Source organism: Halichoerus grypus, chromosome 5 (assembly GCF_964656455.1).
Source record: "Halichoerus grypus chromosome 5, mHalGry1.hap1.1, whole genome shotgun sequence".
NCBI lineage: Eukaryota > Metazoa > Chordata > Mammalia > Carnivora > Phocidae > Halichoerus > Halichoerus grypus.
In genome coordinates, this window is record NC_135716.1 from 176,019,790 (window position 1) to 176,041,197 (window position 21,408).

The window sequence follows — 21,408 nt, forward strand, 5'->3', positions numbered from 1 at the left end:
GTAATCTCTACACCCAACATGGGGCTCAAACTTACAACCCTGAGATCAAGAGTCCCATGCTTTTTCAACTGAGCCAGCCAAGCGCCCTTAGCCCTATCTCTTTCTTTAGAATGCTTGAAACCTGTACTCACACCTGACACTCTGGTCCTGCCTACTCAGACAAGGTGGTGTAAAAATCTAGCTTACCTACACATGAAAATGGTCCAGAGAGGCAAAACTTATACTTAAAACAATAATGACCCATACTGTGATTATCTAAGTATTCTGTAAATCACAATCTAAAGTATTGTGATGATAGAAGCCTCTTAAGGGTCATAAGCCAATAATCAAATGAAATAGAGCAAAATGAATAATGCATTTAAAGAGCTATTTAAGGAGTCCTTTAAAAAAGCAGTAATTTATATTCAAAATAGTTCTACTTAAGTAATGGTAAGCAGGAGCTGATTTTCACCAAAATGTAGAAAGTAACAACCCAGGATAACTCCATTTAAGAGACAGGTCAGAAATAGGTCTCCAAAGACTACTGGTGGGTAGACTCACCACATAGGTTCTTCTAGCTATAGCATAATCTGTTATCGATAAGCAGCAGACCATTTCCCAAAGCCTGTGTGTCAATAAAATAGTTACCCTCATAAGCAACTGCAAACACGAGATGTGGTTTTCAAACAGAATGTTGACGTGGCCACCTTACTGAGAAGCATGGCTCTTAAAACACAATAATCACTCCATTTTCAGCAACCCTGTTGATGAAAATGTACCTAATGTGTCCAAATACAACTTCTTATACTGCCCCAAAATTCAAAGTAGCAGCCACACTCAAATGTAGGTCTGAAAGTTTTATCAATTATGAATTAACTCATAAATGCCAATGAGCAAATTAAGTATTAGATCACTGTCTAAAGACAGGAAAGCTGGAGCCCACAGAGGCAGGTGAACTCCAGGTGACTCACCGAAGCCGGCAGTGCAGCTGCAATTAGAGTATATGATGAAAGAACTTAATTGAAGAAGAACGGAAAATGTATGTTTTTCTGTTTCTCTAAATATATACCTTCTGTTTTTTCTTGACTTTCTACTAACCACTTCTCTCTCGTCCCTACTCCCTATAAGATGAGGTTAGATCAGCTACAAGCACAAATGTTTTATTCTCTAGATTACGTCACTAAAAAAAATAAGATTTTTGCTTACAACATCAGCGTATAGATAAGGATGGATAGCTGGATGGGCGCGCGCGCGTGCACACACACACACACACACACACACACCTGCAAGATTAACAACTGCTGTCCCTACCCAGAACATTTTTTTATTCTCCGAAGTCCAAAATTACACAGCAATTTCTTTGCTGTTATTAATACAGAGGAAGTCTAGAAAAGATAGAAATAATTTTCCCATTTTTTCAAACACAAAACAAAATAGTATATGCAACCCAAGGGTACAAAGCTATAACCAAAATTTTCATTAGAAAGTGACTTACAACGAGTCACGAGGAACAGAAAAACCCTCCAAATTCCTAAATTTAACAATGACTTACACGATGTAAAAAGTGATTCTAATTAAAATGTCAAAATAGAACTGAGCTTCTGGCATGACATCCACATTCCAGTAATCCCCCAAGGTAGTCTGATGTGCATTGTGAGAACACAATACTCATACACTAAGCTGCTACTTCTTTCTTACAAACATATTATCTCTTCTTTATTTTCCTTCCAACCCACAGGACTAGAGATGGCACTGAACAGCACCCATGGACAAAGAAAAATAAGAAAAATGGATACAAAAATATATATGTAAACAAAATAAAGACAAATATCTATTATACAGTTTTACATATACACATAAAACAGTCCCCCAGTGAGTTTTGCTGGATCATCTTTTAGTAGGAGTTAAAAACACATAGGGCAAATGAGAAAAATATTTATTACACCACCTAAATATCATCTTTCCAAATATAATCTGTACTATGCTTTATGTTTTACGACAAAGATCTAAAACTGTTTTTACTGTAAAAAGCAACATACCACAATTTCTCCAAAGCGCTGGAAGATGTTGCGAAGGTCATGGTAAGTAGTGGTTTTTTCAAGGTTGCCAATGAAGAGGGTTCTTGTTGCTTTGGGGTGAAATTCATCTATCCTTTCATCCAAAGGACGAAATTCATTTTCACTTTCCGTTTCTGTTAAGTGGGATGGGGGCAGAGTAAAAAGAGAAGAGTTTTGTTTTTATTTTTTTTTTTTGAGCCGAAGGCAGACGCTTAACGACTGAGCCACCCAGGCGCCCCTGTTTGTTTGTTTTTAAAGTAATCTCTACACCCAAAGTAGGTCTCAAACTCACCATCAAAAGATCAAGAGTTGCATGCTCTACTGACTGAGCCAGCCAGGTGCCCCAAAACAAAGTGTTTTAATGTGTATTTATATATCATGGGAAAATCTACACTTAAGAAGCTATGTCTCTGAAATATTGGGTTTGAATACTATACAATCTGAAAAATTATATACACCTTCAGAAATAGTTGTCTTTTGCTAACTCCAAAGGCTAAAGAAACTTGCCAACAAAACTCAGGGGGAAGTAGCATTTTCTTTGATCTTTAAAACAGAAAAGTGGACTGAATTTCAGTCTGTAAGTTGATTTGTTTTAAAAATAATCACTGACACAGAAATAGATTTTAAACCCCAGCAAAAATAGTAATTACCTAAGCCTAATCTTAGGTTCCAAAAATTATGCAGTAGGCTCTCAATGGAAGTATAAAACTACAATCTGAAACACACATAAAACTCAACTGAAAATAGCCCAGCTTCATTACTTAATTTACTTTTCAACATTTTAGAAAATATTTAGCATTTTACATTTGTCATACTAATTAACATAGCCCAAGTGTCTAAATGTAGCAATTGTTAGATACAAGAATAATAATTGTATGAAAACGGACTGAAGCAGCACTTACAAACTTGCTGCTGCAAGGTTCCCAATGACGAACAAGAAGAGACTCAATGACTCTTAAGGTTTCTGCTTCTTATGATCAAAAGCCCTGGTTCAATGTCTCATTCAAGCATAGCCTCTCTCTGAAGCTCCATTTCTAAACTTGGTCCAGGGCAGAACATTCAATGTTTTGTCGATAGTAACTATAATACAGCCTATGTGTTCTCTCCTTTTTTTTTTTTTTTTTTTTTTTAAAGATTTTTTATTTATTTATTTGAGAGAGAGAGAATGAGAGAGAGCAAGCACATGAGAGGGGGGAGGGTCAGAGGGAGAAGCAGACTCCCCGCCGAGCAGGGAGCCCGATGCGGGACTCGATCCAGGGACTCCAGGATCATGACCTGAGCCGAAGGCAGTCGCTTAACCAACTGAGCCACCCAGGCGCCCCTGTGTTCTCTCCTTTTTAATGTAAAACAAAGCCATCCAAAAAAGTTCGTATTTAATCAGCCTGACTGAAACAAAGTGTTTAGGGCCACGCACTGAATATTACTGATATCAACAACAACACTGATATTAAAAAGATTCAACTTCTGAGCTGCTGAGTGAACTCAGAACACACCTCAATCTTGATTCCAGTTTCATAGGTCTAATGATAGCCCAGCTTAACCTTTCTAGCCTCATCAAGGAATATGTACTTTCACGGAGTCACGTGGACCCAGAAATTGCCAGGGCTTGTGTACCTGTCTCTATCCTGTATTTTCATCATGTCTCCTAGGGAGAGATCTCATTTCAAGATCGACTAGGTCTTCTTAAAACTACCTAACTAATAGAGGGCACATATTCAGGAATATTTCATTTAAAAGAGGAGAAAAATAAAGAAAAGACAAAATAATTCAGACACATCTGAGGTTTATATTCCAAAAGTCAGAATAAGAAGGATAAAGCCTAATTTGCAACCATTTAAATCTATACCGGTTTCATTTCCACCAAATAGCTCAGTAAACATTTCAAAACCAGAAATTCAGTTTAGCAAAGATTTTTAAAAAGTGTATTTTCCATATGTAATCTACTTAATCTTCATGACCACTTTAAGTCTTAATGCCTACACATCATTTAAAAAATTCTTTTATCGGGGTGCCTGAGTGGCTCAATTGGTTAAGCGTCTGCCTTCAGCTCAGGTCATGATCCCCGGGCCCTGAGATCGAGTCCCGCATCGGGCTCTCTGCTCTGTGGAGAGCCTGCTTCTCCCTCTGCCTGCCACTCTGCCTATCTGTGCTCTCTGTCAAATAAATAAATAAAATCTTAAAAAAAAAAAAAAAAAAATTCTTTTATCCTGCAATTTCATGTTTACAGGACTATAATGCTCTGCAGAGGACTAAGAAAGCACAATCTTAGAAGCCACCAGGGGTCTATCTGCAAAGTTGGGCTTCTTGGATTGAGATCTTTTTAACTCCAAGAGGTCCTTGGCCTCAGGAAACAATCAGCTCCATGTTTCAATACAAAACATTTATGACTTAACCATCCAACAACATAATTCCATCCATGTCTCCAACTCACATTCGACTGCTTTCAAATATCCCATTCAACAAGTATTTCATGCTGTCCCATCTGAGAAAAGTACCTTCAAGCTTTCCTATGCCTGAACCAACCAAACTTCTCAAAATCTTCAATGGCACATGGTTAAAGCCTAATTTACATCCTGGGTGCTAACTAATTAGGTAAAATGCTTTTTTGCAGTAAAAATGTCAAGCTAGCCCCATGACTTGGAGATCTGAGGGACATCTATTAATAATGCCCCTGAATTAGATCCCCGTTACTTAATAATTATATACGGCTCTAAAAACTTTCTATATAGATTATATGACAATCTAAATATTCCTCAGGCCAATTGTGACCTGTTCTAAATATGTTAAATAAGAATTCCTGAGCTGCACTCAGCTCAGTATAACTTAGGCCAGTACATCTCAAACTGGGCAGAGGAGGGAACGTGAGGGCATAACCTATAATCCCTTTGAATTCCTGTGTTTATTATAAAATTATGCACATTTTGCAGTCTTCCTTCTAACAACTCTGTGCTTGTTTTAATATACACAAATAACATTTACATACTCTTATCAGGGAAATTCTATTTTTTCTTAATTGCCAAATAAATGAATATTCCAAGAGAATGGGCTGTTTACCCTATAAATTCCACTCAAAGTTTTAGTCTTTTTTTTTTTTTAAGTAGCTCTACACCCCAACATGGCGCTTGAACTCACGACCCTGAGATCAAGGTCCACATGCTCCACAGACTGAGCCAGCCAGGTACCCCTCAAAGTCTTAGTCTTGAACTTTGTCTCAGCTACATAATGTGACTGCATAATTTAAACATTTCTGTGTACTCCTCCACAAATTTACTTATAAAGTTGCCTTAAATCGGGGGTTCCCAAACTTGGGTATGTGAATTCTGAACCATGAAGCTGGGACAGGGTCCAAGAGTCTGAGTTTTATACAAGCACTACAGGTGGCTCTCAAAAAGAAGAAACACTGACCCCAGCCATGCCTGAGAAGACTTCCTGCCTTACAACAGGTCTTACAGGCAGGTTCACACTAATAAAATGTCCCCCTGAAACTCTCAGTGGGTCACACTCCTAAGACCCAATCCTGATTCTCTTTGTCACTATCTCTCAAGGTTACTCAAGGAAACTAGAACAACAGATCCGATTTGTGCTGGGCATAACAGAAATGAAACTGGTCTAACTAGTCCCTCAAATCAGTGTAACAAGTAGTCTGTTTTCTAATTCAAGATAATTCTGATGTCATTCTCCTAAGAACTATATCCTTATCTCAATTCAATCCTTTTGGGGAAGGCAGGATTCGAAAAAGGGCTAAAACTCCATCTTTCAGACTCTTCAAAGTCAGCATTTCTCCCTTACAGGAACAGATCTTTACCCTCCCTAACCAAAACATAATTTTGTTAACTTGAACAACAAATGTACCCAGTCTTTAAAACAGAAGACACTGGAAGTAAGTCAATAAATAAAGCTGGAATGGCATCCAGACTCACACTAAGATGCTGCCTCTTCATAAGCTGGAATACAAGTCGTGCTAGCGATCAGCCTCCTCTTACCTGGCCCTATCCACGCTGTCACTTCAATCTGCATGCCAAAGAAAAGCTTTCCTTTTGACGCGGTCAGTGCTTTCTCTTGGTCCTCTTGCTGCCGAAAGAATACCAGACCATACCTCTCTTCTGAAGCTCCATGGATCTGCACTGAAGTCACCTTTCCAAATTTCTTAAATTCATGGAAAAGGCCATCTTTAAGGCTTGTATCTAAATCCCCCCCCAAAAAAACAAGGTGCTTATTTTTCTAATTTAGTTACAACTCAATAAGTAAGCTAAGAAATCTTTAGCTTGATTTTTTGACCTAAATTTTGTTAGCATTAAAACATTTCTCTTTCAAATAAGATAACCCTAAAATCGCATTTTAGAGACTCCTGTACAACTGTGAAAATAAACTGAGTATCGGAAGATAGTTATTTGTTAGATAAGAATGACACTGTGGCTATGCGGAAAAACCGCCCTCCTATTTTACAAACAACTACAGAAGTATGTATCTTTAAGTTGGTATGAAACGATGTAATAACATCAGGGATTCACTTTAAAAAATACACACACAACAAGAACGGAAGGAAGGAAAGTGGAAACAGATAAAGCAAGTCTGGCAAAATATTGACAATTTTTAAATCCGGGGGTACAGAGTAAGGGGCATTCATTTTGCTACTACTACTTTTGGTTAAGTTTAAAACTTCCATAATAAAAATTTTATATACACATATACATACATACATATATAAAACTTTTAAAGACATGAGAAAGAAAGCTGTATTTCAAGCTTTCCAAGCATCATGTCAATGATAAAATTGTGTGGCAAGCAGAATGTAACATGCTAACAACTCTAAGGTTTTCTACAGATGAATCATACTATCTGGAGGGTCTTGTGTTAATTTGCTTCATTATAAAAATTAAAATTGTATAGAAAGACAAGCAAATTTTTCCCCATCCACTCCAACACATGGGCCTCAATATCTCTATTCACAAACCTGGTTATGTAGGTTTTAGAGGCTGAGTTAATGAATAATTTAATCATGAAATGCACTTACCTAAGAAGTACTAAGTTTGGTCTTTGTTGGTTTGACCATCTACTAACAGTTGTTTACATACTCAATATGCCTAATGTAGAAGTAACAGTATAGCATGGTCGACTGTCAATTAAAAATATTAAGAGTAAAAAGGACTTCAGTATAGCTTTTAACTAGACTTTTCCATTATTCATGATTTTCCTCATTTAAAATGTTAATATTTTGAAGTGGGTTTCCTATCATAGTTTTATGTTCAAAGTTTTTTCACAGAACACAGGACTCCTGGACAATATAATAAATTTAACTGAAAATAGTATTTCTACAATTTCATCGTATCAAATTTCCCCTAATATCAAAATATTTAACCTAGATAGCATATTTAAAAAAAAAAAAACATGCTTTCTTTATAGAACATGCACCAGTCTTTGTGTATGTATGTACAACAATGTGTATAATAATATATACGCATATATGCACGTGTCTATAGTAAATACAAGTAACATGCAATCTTCATATACATAAAGTTATAATCATCACTTGCTTTTTCTTACATGGCATTAAATATTAATGAACCACAAGAAGAAAGCTTGTTGTCACAGCACACAACTGAAGATTCTCAGTCTCACATTCCCCCCAATAGTAGCAAGACAGGGAAGTACAGCAATATAAACTTTTACCTGTAGAGCGTACTGGAAGATTCTGAACCTTGATCCCAAAACTTTTACGTGGCTCATCTTTTTCCAGGGATGAAAGCAACTGGGAAGTAGGTGCTGGGACGGCTGCTGACTGAACCGATCGGGCGGGAGAGTCGTCACTTGAACTACTGCTGGAATCAGTGCTGCGGAAAGACAAAAAAAAAAAAAAGACAAAACAGAGAATGAGCAGCATATAAAACTTCTTAAAATCAACAAGTAGAAACAATTAAAAGCAATCATCTACATTTCAGGTCTGGGATTTCTGGCCGCCCTCCCCTCTTCACATGTACTTCACACTCCCGCCTTGGAAGGCAGAACAGAGCAAACCTCAACCTGAAGAAGCAGAAGTGTTGATCTTTTACCACCACACGCCCCCTAAAGACAAATGTTTCATTCTGTGCAAAATGGGAACAACTTTTTCCAAATGAAGTAAGACTAATAAATGCAAGTCACTTAATGGTAATAATAAAAGAACACTGAATATATGGTTTTGGATTCAGAGACCTCAATTCAAATTTTGACTTAGATGTATATAGCACGTAACCTTGGACAAGTAATTTAACCTCTTGCTAAGCCTCAGTTTCCACATCTATAAAATGGAAATAATAAAAGTACCTATCTTGCAGGGTTATGAATTAAGTAAAATAACCCACAGGTTTACAGAGTTTAGAATATGACAGTCATCAATGAATGAAGCTGCTGCCACCACCACCACCATCATCTCAGGGGTGCATTAATTTTGAGGAAAACAAAAATATCCAAAATAATTTCCTAGGTAATTTTAATTTTTAAGTATTTGGGGGACTAATGAAGAAATATTATGTAAGTTACTTGAGTCTTGTTGATTTAGGCTCTTTTCTCTGTGAGTAATGTGGGAAATGAGTCAATGAAATTGAGAATTTATTACTCTTCAGTTTGATACAATCCTCGAAAGGGGGAGACAGTTGAAAGACAAGAAAGTATTACCTACACATTCACATTAAGAGAGATATATTTAAACAAGTTTATTATGCCTAAGAACTATATGAATAACAGGAAAGTCTCTTTTCAGTACCGGATGTGCAAAGACTGCCATGGTTTTGTTCTGTTATAGCATTCTCAAATATATTAATTAAAAGCTATTTACAGGGTCTAGTATTTATTTACAGGTTTCTGAAATTTTGCTTCACACTTTTCCCCTCTCTATTGTGGAAGGCTTATCTTTTAAGCAAATAACTCCGGGGGTGAGGGGAAGTGGGAGGAGGAGGTTTAATCCACCTCAAACATACACACTAGAGGAAAGACCTGATAGTTTTTGTCATCTGAGCTAAAACGACAGCTCTCACAGCCAAGACAATCTCTAAACCAGCCAGATAAATAAATCCAACTCAACAAACTAAGGCAAATTTGCCACTGCTTTTTTAAAAAATAAACAAATACTATAAGAAAACAGGGTATTATAACAAAGAATTTACACAGCATTTTTATTGAGCTCTCACATGCTAGGGCAAAAGATGAAAACGTCACAACGTTATCAGAGCTCCCTAAAGTTTGAAACATAGAGAAATAAACCTATGCTAGTAAGATCCAAAAGGACCTGTGTGAGTTACAAAATACAAACTACTTGGGATAGAAGCCTTAAGACAGGACCACAGATTGTCACTGCAAGGCCTCCTATACATACCTAGGCTTCAGTTTTCCCTATAAAAAGAATTTTTTTCTAGATCACTCAGTAAAAATAGTGTTACTAGCACTAGGTGAACAGGATACTATATGTTCACTCAAATTAAGGGTTAATAAAATTAATCTGTTTAGCACAGAATGGAAAAAAATGCCTGTTATATGTATTAAGTCCTCCAAGTAATACAAGATTACTGGCAAAGCCATCACATGATTACAGTATAGAGTACGTTATAGGACTATCAACTTAATTCCAATAACTCATAAAAAAAACATTATGGAAAATACTTTAATTACAATACTGCCAATATTATAAACACCAAAATTCCTTAGCAGCAGTGGTAAAGTAAATGCAGACAAGAGCAGAATTTCTACTACTGAAAGAATGAGTGAGGCAATAAACACCAAGTTCTATATAAGTCTGTGTCATAAAAATGGAGGTGAGGGGCAGGGGCGCCTGGATGGCTCAGTCGGTTAAGCATCTGCCTTTGGCTCAGGTCATTATCCCGAAGTCCTGTCCCGGGATTGAGCCCTGCATCAGGCTCCCTGCTCAGCTGGAGGCGTGCTTCTCCTTCTCCCTCTGCTCCTCCCCCTCTCGTGTGTACTTTCTCTCTCTTGCTCACTCTCTCTCAAATAATCTTAAAAACAAAAAGGGTCCTGGAATCAAGCCCTGAGTCAGGTTCCCACTCAGCAGGGAGTCTGCTTCTCCCTCTCCCTCTGCACCTCCCCCAGCTTGTGCCCTCGCACTCTCTCTTGCTCTCTCTCTCGCTCTCAAATAAAATCTTAAAAAAAATAGCAACAATGATTTTTTAAAATACAAAATAGTGACAGAAATTAAATTTGTTATAAATGCCATTGCACTCTTGGTGAATTCCCTACTACCACACTAATTTTGAAAGGAAATGTAGAATCTAACTGGCAGAATTTTCTGCTGACCAATTTGAAATAACTACAAAGGGGGAAAGGTTTTAGCGATTTATTTATTTATATTTTTATTTTTATTTATTTATATATTTGGGGGGGTGAGGGGCAGAGGAGGAGGGAGAGGGACAAGCAGATTCTACCCTGAGCACACAGCCCCACAGGAGGCTCTATTTACTACCCTGAGATTATGACCTAAGCCAAAATCAAGAGTCCAAAGCTTAACTAACTGAGCCACCCAGGCACCCCAAAGGGGGAAAGGTTTTAAAATGAATTACAAAATGATAAAATGACTCAACTTCTGAGTTCACATTTTGATATGCTAATCTAAACTGCAATGTGCATTTCCAGTGTAGTCTATTAAATGTACTATGGATTTTAAGATCATAAATCAAAACGGGGGCATAAATTTAGATCCCCAAATACTTTTCAGTCCTATTAAACTGATAGAAAGCCCAAGTGCCCAGAAGAGCCATGTCACTTTTAATTTTTAAAAATTCCTTTTCTCATAATTCTGTTAAAACTGAAGAATCACAACAGTTCATCAAAGCATATGATATAGGGGCACCCAGGTGGCCTAGTCAGTTAAGAGTCCAACTCTTGATTTCGGCTCAGGTCATGATCTTGGGGTCGTGAGATCAAGCCCCTCATTGGGCTCCCCACTGAGAGTGGAGTCTGCTTAAGATTCTCTCTCCCTCTCTGCTCTCTCATGCATGCTCTAAAAATAAATAAATCTTTGGGGGGGGGGCATATGATATATAGTTTATAGCTGTTTCTTGAAAGCCAGAAGTAATCAGAATCTATTCCAATCTAAATTATTTTAAAGTAGTAGTAATGATGATTTATCAACTAATAGTTTCAAGAAAGTGAACTTTAAATTTACCTGGTCACATCAATATTACATTTTCAACATCTATTAAAAGTTCTTTTTTTTTTAAAGATTTTATTTATTTATTTGAGAGAGAGAGAATGAGAGAGAGAGAGCACATGAGAGGGGGGAGGGTCAGAGGGAGAAGCAGACTCCCTGCTGAGCAGGGAGCCCGATGCGGGACTCGATCCAGGGACTCCAGGATCATGACCTGAGCCGAAGGCAGTCGCTTAACCAACTGAGCCACCCAGGCGCCCCTCAATTAAAAGTTCTAAATGGTGGGGCGCCTGGGTGGCTCACTTAAGTGTCTGCCTTCAGCTCAGGTCATGATCCCAGAGTCCTGGGATCGAGCCCCCATCAGGCTCTCTGCTCCACGGGAGGCCTGCTTCTCCCTCTCCCACTCCCCCTGCTTGTGTGTTCCCTCTCTCACTGTGTCTCTGTCAAATAAATAGATAAAATCTTAAAAAAAAAAAAAAAAAAGTTCTAAATGGTAAAGAATTTGGGGGAAAAAAACACATTTAAAATTTTTTTTTTAAAGATTGTGTTTATTTCAGAGTGAGCGAGCTCACAACCAAGGGTCCTAGGACCAAGCCCTGAGCTGGGCTCCCCTATTCACACTCTCTTTCTCTGAAATAAATACAATCTTAAAAAAAAAAAAAAAAAAAAAAAGATTACTAAGAAAACTAAGCAGCAGATCTTATAGAAATTTCCATAATGGAAAAATATAATAAGCAACTAGTTAACAATTCTTTTTTAAAATAGCTTTAATAGGAACCACATTTTACTAATAAAAGGGAAAATAAAATGCAGAAATTACAAAAGGCAATTTATTAGGAAGCAGATAAAAAGGAATAAACATAGGCGTGCCTGGGTGGCTCAGTCTGTTAAGCATCCAACTCTTGATTTTGGCTCAAGTCATGATCTCACAGTCATGAGATCAAGCCCTGCATTGGGCTGGCTCAGTGGGTAGTCTGCCTGAGATTCTCTCCCTCTGCCCCTCCCCCCACTCACATTTTTTCTCTCTAATAAATCTTTAAAAAAATAAAAAAAGGAGGGGCGCCTGGTTGGCTCAGTCATTAAGCGTCTGCCTTCGGCTCAGGTCATGATCCCAGGGTCCTGGGATGGAGCCCCACATCGGGCTCCCTGCTCAGCGGGAAGCCTGCCTCTCCCTCTACCAGTCCCCCTGCTTGTGTTCCCTCTGTTGCTATGTTTCTCTCTGTCAAATAAATAAATAAAATCTTTAAAAAAAATAAAAATAAAAATAAAAAAAGGAATAAACATAAAGCTGTACTAAAGGGCACCTGAGTTGGCCATGCAGTTGTATGAGCAATTAGGAGTACATGAAACCAGGTGGCCTCCCAACAAAACTATATGGAGGATACTGGTCAGTGCCCAGTGATAACCTGTGGCAGGTGCTCCCTGTCTTCCGCACGGCAGCCACAGCTTGGGGAGAAGCCTACCTCCCTGAGCCCCACTGGGACCCGGCTGCCTCTCCCTCCCCCCTCAGCTGGACCAGCTCCCCTCCAGTGCAAGTACCTGCATCAGAGAACCATTCCCCTGGCCCAGGGACAGGCACCTGCAGCTCTAGAATCCCCATCTCGCAGGTCTGCCCTTGCCATGGTCTACAAGGGCCTAGGCCGCCAGGGCAGGGACAAGGCCCTCCAGCCAAGGGACCTCTACTACATAATAATTCTTAATAAGAGAACAGAAATTGGGATGCCAGGATTCTCTCACCCCAAATTATAGGGTCAAATAATCAACTATCCCTGTTTCTATAGCCATTTTACACACAGAACTACAGTGAGCGTTGGACTCTTCACTGAAAATGTCAAGGCACTGGGTATACTATTTATAAGATGACTCAGGGCTAAATTTGTTCACACAAGAGTATCATCCAATAACAGACGTTAACATCTGTATCCCTGTATTTGTAAACATTTGATTATGATAAATATTTATGTTTTTTTAAAGCTGAATGATCGAAAAGCATTTAACCAAATTGAGAAACAAAAATCTGACATAAAAGGATAAAGGAACAATTTAAGCAACTAGGAAACTTTGCAATTAGAAGTTAAGAGGGTCCGTTTGTTAAAAGCAGATACAATCTCAAGCGACACCTTTCCAACAACCTCTCTTCTATCAGGTAGCTAAAAATTTTCTCTCTACATCTTACAGAAGTTTGAGTGAAGAGGGCAAAAAGATGCAAAATGCAGATTTTCCATCAGGCTTTGGCAACTCAAAACATGCCCACTGTCTTCATATTTCCATTAAATGGGCGGGGGGGGGAATCATGTAATTTCTTAAATGGAATGTGTATCACCACATCAGGTAATAATTCCTCTATATCCAATTTCTTACAGGTCCAAATCTTCAAGATAATCCTATCTTTTTCGTGCAGGAGTTCTCTAAATGTGGCTTCAGGGACCTGGGGGCCCCCAAAGTCCTTTCAGGGAGTCTGTGAGGTCCTCTTTATTTCAATTACATATCTGTGTGAGGCCAGATCTTCTTCATATACTTCACACACACACAAATTATAGTAACAGTTTGAATACAGGAGCGGTTATGAGAATCTAGCTATCTAATTAAACCAGACCTTAAACAAGTAAGCAAAAATAAATAAAACAATGCCACTCGTCTCACTATTTTTGGTTTTAAAAAAGTTATATCACATCAGTTGAAGATCTAAAATTGGCTAGGGAGGTTCCTCCCCAGAAGCAGACACCATCTTGAGGTGAACAGCTCCCCCAAAATCAGGGATGAAGATCTTCATCTCCAAATATGAAACCTTTACTCCTTTTGCCTTTTCTTTTTGCTCTTGCCACTACTTGCTTTTTCTCTCTGTTAATGCACAGGAAAACAACGTTCCTTCCTATCGCTAAGGCCACAGCTGCACAACAAAAGTCCCTAGAATTTCTTGCTAGGGTAGTTTTAGATAACAGAACTGCTTCCCCCCCCCCCTTTTTTAAGATTTTATCTATTTGAGAGAGAGAGAGAGCGAGAGAGCGAGAGCGCACATGCAAGCACCTGAGTGAGCAAAGGAGCAGAGGGAGAAGCAGACTCCCTGCTGAGCAGGGAGCCCAACGCAGGGCTCGCCCCTGGGACCCTGGGATCGTGACCTGGGCCGAAGGCAGACGTTTAACCAACTGAGCCACCCAGGCGCCCCCAGAACTGCTTTAGCTTACTTACTGGCTGAACAGTATATCATTGCAAATACTTCCTGCTATACCTGGATCAACACCTCTGGTAGTACAGCACATATAAGAAATAAACAAGCCACTTGGCTAAAACAGGCTGATGCCCCTTCGGGTACATTCTTTATTTACTTGACTTCAACTGGTTTGGTTCATAGGGGGTCCTAAAGCATACTGCAGTGTCTCGCCATTATGCAACTGACAGTCACTGTTGTCTCCCTAGTGGGCTACATTCTCTCAAGGGTCTTAAATTCATATTTGTAGCCATCAGCAGCACATCAGATGGTCTCGCTGTACTTGGAGAAACAAATAAGATGAATAAAATGAACAGCAAAAACAATTCTTTCACAGACTTGACATCACAACCCATGAGTTTTAGTGAGAGTGGCACTAATACCAAATTTTTCGTTACTCTCTTGTGTATGAGAGGATGACCAAAGGTGGGGGGGGGGGCGGCAGAGGATCGCTGTTAAATTAATTAAACAAGGAGGCCATTAGACTGAGGTGGTTCTAATACCTGAGGCAGGCTATGTAAGCAAACCAAAAACCTAAGCCTATAGATGCCTCAAGTTAAGAAAGGAAACCCAGGCATGCCTGGGTGGCTCAGTAAGTTGAGAGTCTGAGTCTTGATTTTGGCTCAGGCTGTGATCTTAGGGTAGTGGAATCGAGTCCCGTGCCCAGTTCCGGACTTAGCATGGAGTCGGCTTGGGATTCTCCCTCCCTCTGCCCCTCCCCCTGCTCACACACTCTCTCAAATAAATAAATAAAATCGTTAAATAAATAAATAAAAAGAAAAGTAAACCTAAAGACAACCAATCACAGTCAATGAGGCTTTTCCAAATAAGGCAAATGCTTAAGCTGTTACTGATAAAATTATTTCCCCCGCTTTGCTTCCTTCCACCTTTTCTCTATTAAAAGCCTTTCCCCTAGCTCCTGTTGGTAGAGCACTCCTAACCACTTCTGGTCTGGCACTGCCCTATTTAAACTGATTTTTTTTAAGTAGGCTCCAAAGCTGTTACTGATAAAATTATTTCCCCGCTTTGCTTCCTTCCACCTTTTCTCTATTAAAAGCCTTTCCCCTAGCTCCTGTTGGTAGAGCACTCCTAACCACTTCTGGTCTGGCACTGCCCAATTTAAACTGATTTTTTTTAAGTAGGTTCCAAAGCAGCAGGGCCTGAACTCACAACCCTGAGATCAAGACCTGAGCTGAGATCAAGAGTTGGACACCTAACAGACTGAACCAGCCAGGTGTCCCAAATATTTTTTTTTAATTGATTTTTGCTCAGGCCACCTGGGTGGCTCAGTCAGTTAAGCGTCTGACTCTTGGTTTCTGCTAAGGTCATCATTTCAGGGCTGTGAGATCAAGCCCTGCATCTGGCTCCGCATTCAGCACAGAGTCTGCTTGAGAGTCTCTACCTCTCCCTCTCCCCCTCCCCCCACTGGCACACCCTCTCCCTCTCAAATAAATAATCTTTAAAAAAAAAATTATTTTTACTCAAATTACTGAAAGACGGGGTGCCTGGGTGGTTCAGTTGGTTAAGTGTCTGCCTTCGGCTCAGGTCATGATCCCGGGGGTCCTGGGATCGAGCCCCGCATCGGGCTCCCTGCTCAGTGGGGAGTCTGCTCTCCCTCTCCCTCTGCTCCTCCCCCTGCTCGTGCTCGCTCTCTCACTCTCTCAAATAAAATCTTAAACAAAACAAAACAAAAAAACACACAAATTACTGAGTCATATCAAATGAATTTTTTTTTTTAAGATTTTTTATTTATCTATTTGACAGAGAGAGACAGCGAGAGAGGGAACACAAGCAGGGGGAGAAGCAGGAAAATGAGGAAGGAAATACTCAACTGTGTGGTCTAGAGTAAGACACCTAATTTTGTCTCTCAACTTTAACTTCTCTAGTGAATTACCAGACCTCATGACCTTTAAAGGTCCTGCCAACTCTATGGGTCTATGAACTTCCACCTACCTCCAACCACTCATCTCTGATAGCTCAAATACTTGCAGGGTCAAGTCCACACTCTTCAACAAGAGAGAGAGGGCCCTTTACAACTTGGCCCCAAACTAATTTTCTACCTACTCCTTCTCATTCCGTTTTCTCCACCTTCTTACTCTACCTGCCACCCACTAATGATCTATCCATATAAGAGCAATGTATCAGGGGGTGCCTGGCTGGCAGTAAAACCTGTGACTCCTGATCTCCAGGTTGTGAGTTCGAGCCCCATGTTGGATGTAGAGATTACTTAAAAATAACTTTTTGGGTTTTTTTTTAAAGAGCAATATATCAGTTTCTAGTCATGGGCATCTTTTTTTTTTTTTTTTTTTAAAGACATAAGTCCTGGGTTAAATTACTCCCTCTCTATTCCTTAATTTTCTTGTAATGTAAATGGTGATAATACTTGTGAGGGATGTGGCAAGGATTTAATAAGCTAGTGATTATAAAATGCTTAAGCACTCTGCCTAGCATATAGCAAAGCATGTAAGAGCTCTTGCCCATACCCATTCCTATAGAAGACACCTTTCTGTCCCTCCTTGCCTGCCCTTTGAGAATTAGCTCCAATGTTAACTTTCTCCTCTGTAGCTGGACATCCCCACCCCACCCCACAACATTCTCTGGTTTCTTACTTGTACTACAATGTCTATCTCCTATCCCTTCACTATGTATTATCACTACTCATTTACCAGCATCTTGAAAGGCCAATAATGAATTTATCTCTGCAAACAGAAAACCTAATATGATGTGCCTACAAGAAATTACAGATCTGAATTGTGAAAATGATTGAAATTAATACCTAGGAAAGTACACCAAGTTCAGTAAAATGAAGGTATTAACTAAACTCAGTATCTAAAAATAAAATGAAAATTTCTGATAAAATATTACTTTGGTGCAAACTGCAAGCTTATTTCTTTCTTCTTTAATGTTTCATTAATAAGAACACTATTGGCTGTTCTAAGGTTCCAGAACTTTAACACTAATAACCTGCGTGAAAAATCATGGGTATCTGTAAAAACAAAAACATGTCTTGCATTTCATGCATCCTATTATATATGCCCTCCACCATGGGACATTTCTGGTTGTCATAACTGTGGGTGGGAATTAGAATAGAGGCCAGGGATACTGTTAAACATCCTACGGTGCACAGGAGAGTCCCACAAAAAAGGATTATCTGTGAACAGTGAATAGTGCCAAGGCTGAAAAACCCTGCCTACATTATCTGACTGCTTCCCCTTCTTCTGAAAAGCAATATGCTAATTTTAAGCTCCAATTCAAATGTGGAATCCTTTAAAGTGACTGTTCTTATTACTAATACTACTTTATATGGGATGCCTGGGTGGGTCAGTGGGTTAAGCGGCTGCCTTGGGCTCAGGTCATGATCCCAGGGTCCTGGGACGGAGTCCCATATGGGGCTCCTTGCTCAGCGGGGAGCCTGCTTCTCCCTCTGCCTGCTCTGCGTGTGCCACTTCCCCTGCTTGTGTTCTTTCTCTCTGACAAATAAATAAATAGAATCTAAAAAAGAAAAAAAAGTTTTTAATAACTCTGAAACTTACAGAAAAAAACATTAAGGAAAAAAGGTCAATTTCTGAAAATCAGACTCCTCAAGAGGAAGCTGGTGTCACTTGATTTTGGAAAACATGATAAAAAGGGAAACTCCTAACAGCCTTTTACAATATGTGCTTTGCCATGTCAATAGCAGAGTCACAATATTGTAGACAAAACTGTTCTCTTCAAGTAAGTAATGGGTGAAATATACAACACTGCCTCCCATACTCTAGAGTAAGGTTTACATCAATGGAAGCTATTCCATTCTTAAAATGGTTTCTAAGTTCAGTAGCTTTCTTCACCCTCAACCTAGGGATTCAGGGTGGTGGTTTACTATCACAATTAGATTTTTCCTCACCAAAGTACCATGTTCAGAAGAATTAGTAAAACTTCTACTTGCATATAGAGTTTAATGGGGTATTTTGTTTTACAAACACTAAGACTTTTGTTTTGTTTTTAAGGATTTTATTTATTTGAGAGAGAGCAACCAAGCACAAGCAGGGGGAGCAGCAGAGGGAGAGGTTCGAGAAGTAGGCTCTCCACCAAGCAGGGAGCCAGACGTGGGGCTCAATCCCAAGATCCTGGCATCATGACCTGTGCCGAAGGCAGACGCTTAACCAACTGAGCCACCCAGGAGACCCAACACTAAGACATTTTAAATTTGCCTTTAAAAATGACAATACAGGGGCGCCTGGGTGGCTCAGTTGGTTAAGTGTCTGCCTTCAGCTCAGGCCCGCATCGCATCGGGCTCCCTGCTCAGTCTGCTTCTTCCTCTGACCCTCCCTCCTTTTGTGCGCTCTCTTGCTCTCACACTCTCTCTCAAATAAATAATTTTTTAGGGCGCCTGGGTGGCTCAGACGGTTAAGCGTCTGCCTTCGGCTCAGGTCATGATCCCAGGGTCCTGGGATCGAGTCCCGCATCGGGCTCCCTGCTAGGCGGGGAGCCTGCTTCTCCCTCTGCCTCTGCCTCTCTCTCTCTCTCTGACTTTCATGAATAAATAAATTTAAAAAACCATTAAAAAATAAATAAATAAATAAATAATTTTTTTAAAAATGACAATATAGGGGTGCCTGGATGGCTCAGTCGGTTAAGTGTCTGCCTTCAGCTAAGGTCATGATCCCGGAAGTCCCAAGATGGAGCCCCACATCAAGCTCCTTGCTCAGTGGGGAGTCTGCTTCTCCCTCTGCCCCTACCGCTGCTCATGCTCTCTCTCTCTCATATTCTCTCTCTCAAGTAAAATCTTTAAAAAATAAAAATGGCAATATAACAACAACAACCCCCCCCAAAAAACCCAGATGCAAAATTGGGCACCTTTGAACTTGAACAGACATTCCTCAAAGGAAGATCTACAAATGGCCAAACAGCACATTAAATGATGCTCAACATGACTAATCATTAGGGAAATTCAAATCAAAACCACAATGGGATCTATTTTCACACTCATCAGGATGGCTATTATAAAAAAAACAATATAACGAATGTTGACAAGGATGAAAAGAAATTAGAACCCTTACGCATTGCTGATAGGAAAATAAAATGGTACAGACATTATAAAACACAGTATGGCAGTTCCTCAAAAAACCTGAATTACCATATAATTCAGCAATTCTACTTCTGGGTATATAACCAAAAGAAGTGAAAACAGGTAGCCAAGTTTATTGCAGTGGTGACCAATTTGTAACATTTTCTGCCAGACTCAGGGAGGAGAATGGAAGTAACAAGACTTTTCAATATTAGAAACAATAAAGGAATAATAATTGTAGATCATTTGCCAAAATAGCAATCAATGTACTTCCTACAATTTGACTTCTGGAGCCCTAAAGTAAAGAAACTGGATCCCAAAGATTATGGTGGGGAATTTTTAAAGTATGTCCATATTCAAGTGGAGATCAAAGAAACCCAACCAAAAGAATTGTGGAGTGACAGTGTCAACTGGGACCAAACAAAAGTTCTTTTTAAAAGGGTTATTTTTGTGTCATAGCGCTTTGGAGACCGCGTTTGAGAGGCCAGTCCACGGTCCTCCCAGGAGTGGCCTCACGGAAATAAAAGGGTTATTTTTGGGGCACCTGGCTGGCTCAGTCAGTGGAACATGCACCTATGATCTTGGGGTGAGTTCAAGCCCCACGTGGGGTAGAGATTACTTAAAAATAAAATCTTTAAGTATCTTTAGGGTACTTAGGAGGGAGGGAGGGGCTATGAAGATTATGATTTTTTGACTTTGGAGGAACTAAGGTGATTGGCAGTGGAAGGAATTACACGTAAAATTCCTTAAAAATTTACTGACTTAAAAAAAAAAAAAGAATCGAAAACAGGGACTCCAACAGGTATCTGTACGCCCACATTCCTAGTATGTTTAACAGCCAAAAGGTGGAAGCAACCCAAAAGTCCATGGACAGACAAATGGATAAAGAAAGTATGATATCAACATAAAATTGAGCATTATTCAACCTTTAAAAGAAGGAAACTCTGACATATGCTACAACTTGAATGAACTTTGAGGACATTCTGCTAAATGAAATAAGCCAGTCACAAAAGGACAAATATTTTATGATTCCACTTACATAAGGTATCGAACATAGTCAAATTCATACAGACAGAAAGTAGAATGGTGGTGGCCAGGGGCTGCGGGAGGGAGAATGAGAAATTGCTGAATGGATACAGAGTTCCAGTTTGGAAAAATAAAAAGGTTATGGAGGTGGATGGTGGTAATGGTTGCACAACAATGTAAATGTACTTAAAGCCACTGAACTATATACACTTAAAAATGGTTAAAATGGGGGGTGCCTGACTGGCTCAATCAGTAAAGCATGCAAGTCTTGATCTCGGGGTTGCAAGTTCAGGCTTCATGTTGGAGAGAGATTACTTTTTTTTAAAAAAGGTTAAAATGGTAAATTTTATGTTATTGTGCCACACACACACAAACACACACACACACACGACCTATAAAGTAAAATACAAAGTGAACAGTTCTTCTCTTTGCACGACAGAAAAAGATGAGAGATTCCAAAGTAGTCAATGAAACAGGATTCCTGCTGCTTTCTATCAATAAGGCTCTGCTAAATCAAAGGGTCTCACAACCGGGTTTATCCAGGTAAAGTTCCTCAGAAATTACTACAGAGAAAGGAGTTAGCTCTAACTGGTGATTCTGCAACTATTGCAAAAGATATGGGGAAAACACTATAAGCTCTACTGTATAAATGATAAATTAAGCTCTTTAGAGCCAAAGGTAATGAAAAGTTGTCTAAATTCTTTAAATTTGGGGTACTTGAGAGAAACTATTGATACATTAAAGAGTGGAATTGTATTTATTATGAAACCAGTATTTTAACTCCAATTTTATTCTGGTCAACAGATTTTATTAGACAAAGGTAGAAGCAGAAAGAGAACCAAATTCCACCAGCAGTAATTCTGCTTTTCACTGCAATCAGCTTTTATTGCCGACATAAAAAATAATTTATTCCCTAAGGATTTCCTTTTTTTTTTTTAAGATTTTATTTATTTGACAG

At 39.3% G+C, this 21,408-nt stretch overlaps 1 protein-coding gene across 2 annotated transcripts in view; it reads right to left on the reverse strand.

Annotated features, from left to right (window-relative positions):
• Positions 1 to 21,408, reverse strand: part of SPEN (spen family transcriptional repressor) — a 94,914-nt gene that overhangs the window by 23,129 nt on the left and 50,377 nt on the right. Inside the window, exons 4-6 of one of the 2 annotated variants that reach the window (XM_036067040.2) lie at positions 7,707 to 7,867; positions 6,020 to 6,220; positions 2,019 to 2,170 (exon numbers count right to left, since the gene is read on the reverse strand). In XM_036067040.2, coding sequence (XP_035922933.2) covers positions 2,019 to 2,170; positions 6,020 to 6,220; positions 7,707 to 7,867 — 514 coding nt within the window. The remainder of the gene's footprint in view (positions 1 to 2,018; positions 2,171 to 6,019; positions 6,221 to 7,706; positions 7,868 to 21,408) is intronic. The other variant, XM_036067041.2, reaches the window with a different exon arrangement.